Genomic DNA, 10,234 nt, shown 5'->3' with positions numbered 1-10,234 from the left:
AAAAAAAATGGATGACGAGTAATTTCTTACTGCTAAATTCAGAAAAAAACAGGTGTTAGTTATAGGACCTAAAAATCTGCTTGTAATAATCTAGAACACTGTCTAAGACTTGATGGCTGCTCTGTCAGTTCTTCATCATCAGTTAGGAACCTAGGTGTGCTATTTGATCACAATCTTTCCTTAGAAAGCCACGTTTCTAGCATTTGTAAAACCGCATTTTTCCATCTCAAAAATATATATAATTTTTTAGGCTGCATTAATTAGGTAAACCGGAACCGGTTTAACACCCTATGTTCTTGCTACATCATTAGAAGAATGGCATCTATGCTAATATTTGTCTGTTTTTCTCTTGTTCCGAAGTCACCGTAGCCACCAGATCCAGTCTGTATTCAGATCAGAGGGTCACTGCAGTCACCCGGATCAAGTACGTAACCAGACCAGATGGTGGATCAGCACCTAGAAAGGACCTCTACAGCCCTGAAAGACAGCGGAGACCAGGACAACTAGAGCCCCAGATACAGATCCCCTGTAAATACCTTGTCTCAGGTGACCACCAAGACAAGACCGCAGGAAACAGGTGCATATCCTGCCAATCTGACTTTGGTGCAACCTGGAATTAAACTACCGGTTTCGTCTGGTCAGAGGAGAACTGGCCCCCCAACTGAGCCTGGTTTCTCCCAAGGTTTTTTTTTCTCCATTCTGTCACCGATGGAATTTCGGTTCCTTCCTTGCTGTCGCCTCTGGCTTGCTTAGTTGGGGTCACTTCATCTACAGCGATATCGTTGACTTGATTGCAAATAAATGCACAGACACTATTTAACTGAACAGAGATGACTGAATTCAATGAAGAACTGCCTTTAACTATCATTTTGCATTATTGACAGACTGTTTTCCTAATGAATGTTGTTCAGTTGCTTAGACGCAATGTATTTTGTTTAAAGCACTATATAAATAAAGGTGACTTGACTATGTTTTGTTTTTCTACTTCCAAGATCAATACTATTAGAGATAAAATTCTAACTATGTAGCCATCAGCTACAGTATCACATTAGACTTTCTATGAAGCCAGTATTTATAAAACATTATAAGGGTATTCTTAAGGCATTATAAAAAACAAAATAAAAATAACAATTATAATATATCAATTCATGAAAAATCCTAACAACAATTATGATACAACTTAATACTTACGTATTTGTGGTTGTAAGTTTAAGAGTATGATTACTTATAACACACAATGAACAACATATTAAATCTTAATTTTCAATATTATGGACAGTATCACATCTTGACATTGCTTATTTAAGATCGGCACAGTATCTTACTACAGCTTGTAAGTGGTTAGATGTTGAGTGTTATCTGAGTGTTTCCTGTGGAGCTAATCTTAATTAATTGATGTGAGTTTAATACTCCAACTTAAAAAATGCAATGTTTTATATGGTTACATTTTATTTTGATGGTCCACTTAATCGACTATAAGCAACTTTGCAACTACATACCAACTAACTCTCATTAGACTATTAGTATGCTCAAGAATGGCATAATCTTGCCATCAAAAAAAAAAAGTGCTAGTATGTATTTACAGCAACATACATACCAATACTCCAATGACTGTGAGATGATATGTAGCTGCAGAGATACTGCAACAGCTGTCTAAAGGGTACCATCAAAATAATCAAACTTATATTACAATAAAAATAGTTAAAAGCAAATGTGTCATATTTATACATTCATCTGATCTGATATCTGATCTCATGGCTGTTTGAGAGAATGTATTATTATTATTATTATTATTATTATTATTACTACTACTACTACTTCTATTAATGATACTCCTTTATGATGATACTATAGCTCTATATTTCTTCATGACCGGATGAAACATACCAATCTGAATGCATAGTTGATATAAAAAAAACTGGATGGCAAGTAATTTCCTGCTGCTAAATTATAAAAAAAAAATAAAAAGTACCTTAAACAACTTTAAGCTTTAATTATTGGACCAAACACTACTAAACGTAAAAACCAAGAACACTGTCTTACAATTGATGGCTGCTCTTTTAATTCTTCGTCATCAGCTTTGAACTGAGGTGTACTATTTGATAGCAATATTTCCCTTGAAAACCAAGATTCTAGTATTTAAAAAAAAAATAATAATAATAATAAAAAAAAATCACCTTAAAAATATGTATAAATTACAACCTATGCTCTCAGTGTCAAATGCAGAAACATTAATGTGTTCATGATCTCAAGGTTAGATAATTGTAATGCATTATTGGGTGGTTGTTCTGTGTGCTTAATAACAAACTACAGCTGGTCCAAAATACAACAGCTGGAGATCATACTAAAACCATGGAAGTAAGATCAATTCGGTCCATGAACTTCCATCTGATCACCACCAGAGGTCATCCTTCCATTAAATTGACTCTCACACTACACAAACCTTTGCATGTCATCCCAGACTACATATCACATAATCCGTTGCACTGATTGCACACAGCTGGAACCAATCACACGTTCACTATAGCCCCTTTCACACTGCACGTCGGACCCGCAATATTGCCGGAACATTGCCGGGTCGCCTTCTGTTTGAAAGCAACCACGTCCCAGGATTGATTCCCAAACTGAACCCGGGTCGGAGACCTAGTAAAATTGCCAGATTCAACCCGGGATGAGCACTGTGTGAACAAAAGCAAGATCTAATTCCGTGTCGAAGTGATGACGTGTACATTACACTAGAGGGCTGCATTGGGATTGAGTCCCGCCGGGTCCCACGGGACCCAACGCAAATCTTGCGGGAGCGGGCGGTTTGAATTTTGCTGCGGGCAGGAATGGGCGGCTAAAAAAACACAGCGGGATAGGGAGGTTGCCTAGCGACATGATGGAGAAGATGTCAATAGATGATGTAGAAAAGAACCTAATGTTATTTATTAGTGTTGTTTTTTGAGCACAGCCCCTCGTTGCCATTTGTTAATTAGGTCAAGAGGCGTGATGATGCCAGTGTTATTGAGCACTGCCTAAGTTTTAATGTTTTTATTCTTATTTGTATTTTTCATACAGAATCCCTGCGACATTTGGCTAATAATTGTTAAACTGTTTTTCATGTAGCCTAGTGTATCATATTATGTATCTTTTTTTTGCAAAGCAGTCTATTTTTATGTGCAAAGTTATAAAAAAATATATTTGAATGTTGTGTGTTTTGTCTTTTTTTTTTTTTTTTTTTACATGCAGGCCAGGGAAATGAAACAAACAACCCCATGAATCTCTTTAATAATATCAATACAAATACGTGTTTTGTTTTGTTTTTCCTGCGGGACGGGAGAAGACACAAAATCAATGCATCTCTATTATTGTGCGGGAATAAATTGTCAGAGTTTTGCGGGTGCGGGCGGGAGTGGACATACATATAGCGGGAGCGGGCGGGAGTGTAACACATACGTTGCAGGAGAAAATGGTCAGAAATTCGGCAGGAGCAGGATGAAGAAAACAGTCCCGCGCAAGGCTCTACATTACACGTCACGCCCTGATGTCACGTGTCGTTACGGGATCTTTACGGGTTGTGTGTGAAAGAACGCAAATATCCCGGGTCATCACTGGCAGTGTGAAAGTGCAAAATCTAGCATGCCGGGAACAATTGCCTGAATACTTTACCCCTGTATTTGCCGGAATGGCAGTGTGAAAGGGGCTTATATAACCTCACTCCAGAGCCCTTTCAAACGGCTTTGTATTGTTCTGCATTTATCACTCCCCAAGTGTTAACTGCTTTACTGAGTCATCCTGTGTTTTTCTGTTCCAGTTCAGACTTAGTCTTATCTTTTTGTTTTTGCCTTGTTATCTGTTCCCTGACTTTCTGCTTCTTCATATCAGATTACCCCTTTTGTTAAGCCCTCTGGATACTGTTCGCTGATTGAAGACCCACGTTAGCCTTAGGGATATTCTGGCTTGCCTGTGCCATACCTGTTTGCTGTTGTTTGACCCTGCCTGTGTGTTTATGACCTGTCTGCCTGCTCAGTTGTGACTAGGGAAGATATTTATGGACTTCTTGTGTCCCCTGCCTGGGTCCTTGGAACAGTAGATGTTCTCTCTGCCTCTTGTATCTCAGTTTTCCCTAGATCCCAGTCTCTGCCAGGGGTATCGGTTCCATACTGGAAGGCCCCATGTTCCATTTGCTCCTCCCTGGTGGGCTGCTCTCTCATCTGCTCTGCCAAGGTGGTCTGCTGTTTGGCTCTGGTGGTCTTCTACTCCGCCATGGTCATCTGCTGCTCTGTCTGCTCAGTCGTCGTGGTCTTCAGTTCCATCCATAATTCCCAGATCTGTTTTGGTTCCCTGCTCTGCCTTGGAGCTCTGCTTTGCATCAGTCCCCATTCTCTCCATGGACATGGCCCACCGTCACTTCCCCTTTTTTCCCACCTCAATCTGGAAACAACTCCTTGGGTGGAGGGAGACAAATCCGGTCCATGAACTTCCTCCCGATCACCACCAGAGGTCATCCTTCCATTATATCATGTCCAACACTACACCATGGTTAAGCAAGTTCAGTCCTAGAGTGCAGCAGACCTGCAGAGTTCAGCTTCAACCTGAATCAAATACACCTGAACATGCTCAATGTCTTCAGGATTACTAGGCTAAAGACAGGTGAGGGTTTATTTCAGGGTTATACCTGAACTCTGCAGGATTACAGCTCTCCAGGACCGAACTTGCCTACCCCTGCACTACACAAACTAGTCCACGTCATCCTGGACTAAATATTCCATCATCCATTGCACTGATTGCACATAGCTGGAACCAATCACACATTCACTTTATAACACTCACTCACTTTATAACATTTCAAACTGCTGTGTATTGTTCTGCATGTATCACTCCCAAAGTGTTAGCTGCTTTACTGAGACATTCCGTGTTTCTCTGTTCAGTAGTAGTCTAGTCTTTTTGTGTTGTCAGTTCCCTGAACTTCTGACTGTTTAAATTGGATTACCCATTTTGACAAGTCCTCTGGATACTGTTCGCAGATCAAAGACCCACGCTGGCCCTAGGAATATTCTTTGTCTTCCCTGTGCCATACTTGTTTGCAGTTGTTTGACCCTGCCTGTGTTTTTGACATTGTTTATTAATAAAGGTAATTTTTATATTTATTAATAACATATTTATTAATAACATGGATCTGCATGCATCTCGTCAGCCCTGTTATACATATTAACCCGGTTCTGTCAATTCTGTGATGATTTTGGCTCACATTTAACAAAAACCCAGCAATTTACCATCTCAACAAATTAGAATTTAGAAAATATAGACATGCCAATCAGCTAATCAACTCAAAACATCTGCAAAGGTTCAGTGTTAATTTCGTTGACGAAGACTATGACGAAAAATATTCGTCAACTAACCTTTTTCACGGATGAAAACTAAATAAAAACTAAATAAAAAGTTAGAATCTTTGAGGGTAGGTTGATCTATGCAGAAGCAGCCGAGCCATTTTAAAAAAGCCGCGGCAAATGCAAACGCACACAGAAAAGAGAGCAAAGATGAGTTTGCAGAAATTCGCACAGTTTCGAGGACGTTTTCAAAACAGTTAAGTTGTTTATACAGGGAACTACACTGCGACCTTTTGAAATGCCATTGCGACCCAAATTTTTATGGGGTCTTAAATGTATCACTGATTATTTTTGTACCTACTTATGTGTAATGCTATGTTTTAATATGAGCATTTATTAAAACAGAAATGTGTATTTTAAGAATACGTTTTATAACCTGCTCCGAGCATTCAACACATCAAGTTGGCTTCAGCCCCGCGATGCGGGAAAGCTTAACTGAGCAGCTGGTTACTCGTGCAACACTGAACCGAGGTCTCGTTCAGGACGTTCACGTCCTCCTGCACCTGAACGAACAAATACGAATCGCAGTTTAAATAAACAGAAAAAAAGAGCGAAAAGCGAAAGAGCTCAATTCAGCAGCGCGTGTTCTGGTGTTCAGGGAGCAAGCAGAGACGCGTCTCAAAGTCTTCTTGCTTTTGTACCGACAACAAATACATACTAAATATGTTGAAATACCCGTCTTGGAAAGTGTGTTAGAAAAAGTCTGTAGTTATGTCTTCAGTGAAAGTAAAGAGTTGGAAAGAAATCGGATGCGTATCTTTATAATGTATGCATTTGTCTCTTAAAGTGACCGCGCCTAATTTACTAGCTCTGCTGTCAGTGTCTTTAATGTATGAAAATGAAAGTAAATCACTCACTGCTCTTGATTGAATTACTTTGTAGTTTTAACAAGAATTTATCCAAAGTCAATCCAAAAATCCGATAGAATAGATAATATTGTTTTACTAGTGACTAAAAAATACAAAAAAAAAAAAATAAATATTAGGGACCTGTGCATGTTTTGCTTAAGTGTTTCTTTCTTTAATTGCTAATGCAACCTTTTCACACCACAGACTGAACCAAATTAAGCATTGCATCCGACATTATCAAGATGAATTTGTTGTTCTGACACAGTTTAACCCTGAGTTAGTCATATTTTATTACCAATTTCTAAACTACAGCAAATAAACTGTGATATTGTAAGAAACGTTGAAGGTGTCTGAATACATTTTGGTTTGATTGTGTATTTTATTTTACAGTGAAGACTATGCAGTGCTATTTTAAATGAACAAAAAAAAAAAATTAAACAGTGTAAATAGCACAAATAAAGAAATAGAATGAACATAGAATACAAATGTAATATAGGTGGTTGTCAATTTCAATAACACTGTACTTCATCTTGAAAGAATGTCATATGCATTGCATATCATTCAGGACGAATGCATATCTTTTTCAGAGAGCATGTATATTTTTCATTGAGAGCAGGCCTTATGTTTATGTTTTAAATACCATTCCATAACAGACTGATGGAAACATTTAGTCAAGTCAACTAAGTTGACTTTGTTCTACTAAAAAAAAACTAGACTAAGACTAAAACTCTTATGATATTTAGTCGACTAAAACTAGACTAAGACTAAAACATTTCAGATGACTAAAATGTGACTAAAACTAAATGGTGTGTTATTCAAAAGACTAAGACTAAATCCGAATTTGCTGTCAAAATTAACACTGCAAAGTAGGGCTGGGCGGTATGACGGTATATTCCGTGACGACGGAATAAAATGTCTACCGTTACAGATTTTTCTATTCCGTTTATACCGTGAAGTTTAAATTAGTGGGCGTGGTTAACCTCACGTGTAGCGCGCCGGGACGTGAGAACGATTGAGAAGCTGCACACAAGCGTATATAAGAAGAAAAACATGGAGAAAGATAAGCATGCTGATAAAGAAATCCCACAAACCAATCCCGAGCAGCAGGAGGAGGAACTTGTTGTGAAACGAGGCACGACATCAGTGGTATGGACGTGGTTCGGGTTTACAAAGGCTGACAAAGAGCAGAAAAATGTGATTTGCAAACTGTGTCACGCGAATGTAACCGTTAGCCACGGTAGCACCAGTAACTTGTTTTATCATCTAAAGGTGAAGCATGTCAAAGCATACAATGAAAGCCAACAGATGCGCTCCACATCAGGTGTTCCGTCAACCTCTGGTGCTAAAAGCAAAAAACAATCTCAAACTAGTTTGGCCGAATCATTTACCAGAGGCACTCCATATGACAAAACCTCACGCAGATGGAAAGAAATAACGCAAGCCATTACAATGCATATCTGTAAAGACATGTCACCAGTTTACACGGTGGAAAAGAAGGGATTTCGTGATCTAATCAAAACGCTTGATCCGAGATATGTAATGCCGAGCCGCAAGCACTTTAGTGAAGTAGAGTTGCCGCGGTTGTATGGAGAATGCCGACGGAAAATTGAAGCGGAGCTTCGCGATGCTTTATACTTCTCAACAACAACTGATTTGTGGACAAGTCGAACTACACAGCCATATATGAGCTTAACAATCCACTTCATCAAAGACTGGACATTGTGCAGTAGATGTCTGCAGACTTCCTATTTTCCCGAGGATCACACAGGAGAGATGATAGCTCAAAGCTTAAAGGAAGCGCTTCAGTCATGGGAATTACGAGAGGATCATCAAGTCTGTGTCACAACTGATAATGCAACTAACAACATCAAAGCACTGCAACTAAATGACTGGACGCGGTTACAGTGTTTTGCTCATCGTCTTCATTTAGCCATTGGTAAGTGTCTAATAGAAATGAATAACATTAATAGTTTTATAATTCTTTGACTTTGACTTTTATTTTTGTTTTTATTTTATTATTTATACATCTTGTTATTAGGAAGTACCTATGTTGTTAATCTTATTAATAAATCTTAATTATAGAGATAAACGTTTTAAACATTTTTAAATGCATGCTACTTGTCTTGTGTAATTTGTCAACTATTGCTACATTATGTTTACACATTGCCCTCTACCCTTTTAATCTATTTATACAGAGAGAGGTGTAAAAGTGCCCCAAGTTGACCGCGCAATTGGGGTGTGCAAGAAAATTGTGAGTGCCTTCTCAAACACTTGGAAAAGACAGCGTGAACTGGCCATAGCTCAGGTGCAGCTAGGCTTGCCTGCTCAAAAGCTTATCACTGAGAGTCCAACAAGATGGGGATCCAGGCAACAAATGATCGAAAGGGTCATTGAGCAGGAAAAAGCCCTAACACAAGTCCTGCAAGCTGACAAAAAGACCAGACATTTGGCTCTGACATGGCAGGACATGGACGTTCTTGAATCTGTAAATAAGGCATTATGCCCACTCGTAGAGTTTACAGATGCCCTCTCTGGGGAACAGTATGTAAGCGTTTCATACTTGAAACCCGTGCTTTATCTTTTTAATGAACAGGTTCTTAAGCCACAGGATGATGACACGCAGCTCACCAGGGACATTAAGGTGAACATTCTTGACTATTTGAATGAAAAATATGCAGATGAATCCACCCAGGAGCTGCTTGACATGGCTTCCCTTCTCGACCCTCGCTTCAAAACCACATACATAAATGCAGAACGAGTGGACTACATGAAGACCAGAGCTGCAGCAGAGATGGAGAGTCTTGCAGCTGATCCAAAAAGGCCTGTCGAGGGAGTCTCAGTGCCACTAGCTGAAGATGCTGGAGAAAATTCAGAATGTCCTACTAAAAAACAGAAGAAAAGTTTGGGAAGCTTCTTCAAAATTGCTTCACGCCAACGGCAAGCTGTCCCCCAGTCAGAAAGGGAGTCCATTGAAATGGAACTTAACAGCTATTTACAGGCAGTTGAAGTGGATGGTGAGACCAACCCCCTGGAATGGTGGAGGCAGCACGAGGCTAATTTTCCACGTGTGGCCAGCCTGGCAAAAAAATATCTGTGCATCCCTGCCACAAGTGCTCCATCTGAGCGTGCTTTCAGCACAAGTGGGAATATTGTCACATGCCGCAGATCAGCACTAAAACCTGAGAGAGTTGACCAGCTTGTTTTTCTTGCACACAATTTGTAATTGTTTTGTTTGACAGAATTTTTTATTTATTTAATTTTTTGAAGTGTTTATATTTATTTGATATTTAAAAAAAAAAAGTTTCAAAAAGAGTTTAAATTTCTCATGCTCAGGAAGTGTTTTTACAGTGTTTTTTTATTATTATTATTCTTTTTTTTTTTTAGAACAAGCGTTTAGATTCTGACATTTTCCCCAAATGTTTACATTTTTATACTTTCTGCAAAATTTGTTTTGTTACTGAAGTTTTATTTATTTCAATGCTCCGAGAAAGTATTAATAATCTGTTCTGATATTAATAAAAAGTATGTTCTCTTTAAACTACACACATGTGGCCTATTTAATGTCATGGTGAGGTTGATCTAAAAGTTCATTCATTCACTACTAATGCTCTAAATAAAAGAAAAAATAATAAAATAAGATGAGAGCCTATTCTTTATTTTTAAAGTGGTATGTAATATATTTAGCACGTCCCTTTTGTTGATTTACCTGAAAAATTCTTATTCCGTGATATATACCGCATACCGTGAAATAAAATAACTTATTCCGTGAAATAAATTTTTGGTCATTCCGCCCACCCCTACTGCAAAGGTTTCCTGAGCATTCAAAATGGTCTCTGACACTCATTGACACTCTTCACGAGGAGTGTAAGTACAGCACAGGAGTGCTGTATCCAAGCATGTTAACAGAAAGTTGAGTGGAACAAAAAGTGTGGAAGAAAAAGAGGCACAACCAACTGAGAGAACCACAGGCTTGTGAGGATTGTCAAGCAAACTGGATTCAAGAATTTTAGAGAA

General features: G+C 38.7%; 1 protein-coding gene across 1 annotated transcript; it reads left to right on the top strand.

The window, feature by feature from the left end:
- Nucleotides 1-7,270: 7,270 nt before the first annotated feature.
- Nucleotides 7,271-9,443, top strand: LOC113069778 (zinc finger BED domain-containing protein 1-like). Its single transcript, XM_026242875.1, has 2 exons — nt 7,271-7,466; nt 8,416-9,443. Exons 1-2 carry the CDS (start codon nt 7,271-7,273, stop codon nt 9,441-9,443), a joined length of 1,224 nt encoding a protein of 407 aa, XP_026098660.1.
- Nucleotides 9,444-10,234: the final 791 nt, after the last annotated feature.

Source organism: Carassius auratus, chromosome 5 (genome assembly GCF_003368295.1).
Source record: "Carassius auratus strain Wakin chromosome 5, ASM336829v1, whole genome shotgun sequence".
In the NCBI taxonomy this organism is placed as follows: Eukaryota; Metazoa; Chordata; class Actinopteri; order Cypriniformes; family Cyprinidae; genus Carassius; species Carassius auratus.
This window is presented reverse-complemented; position numbering and strand designations above follow the sequence as displayed.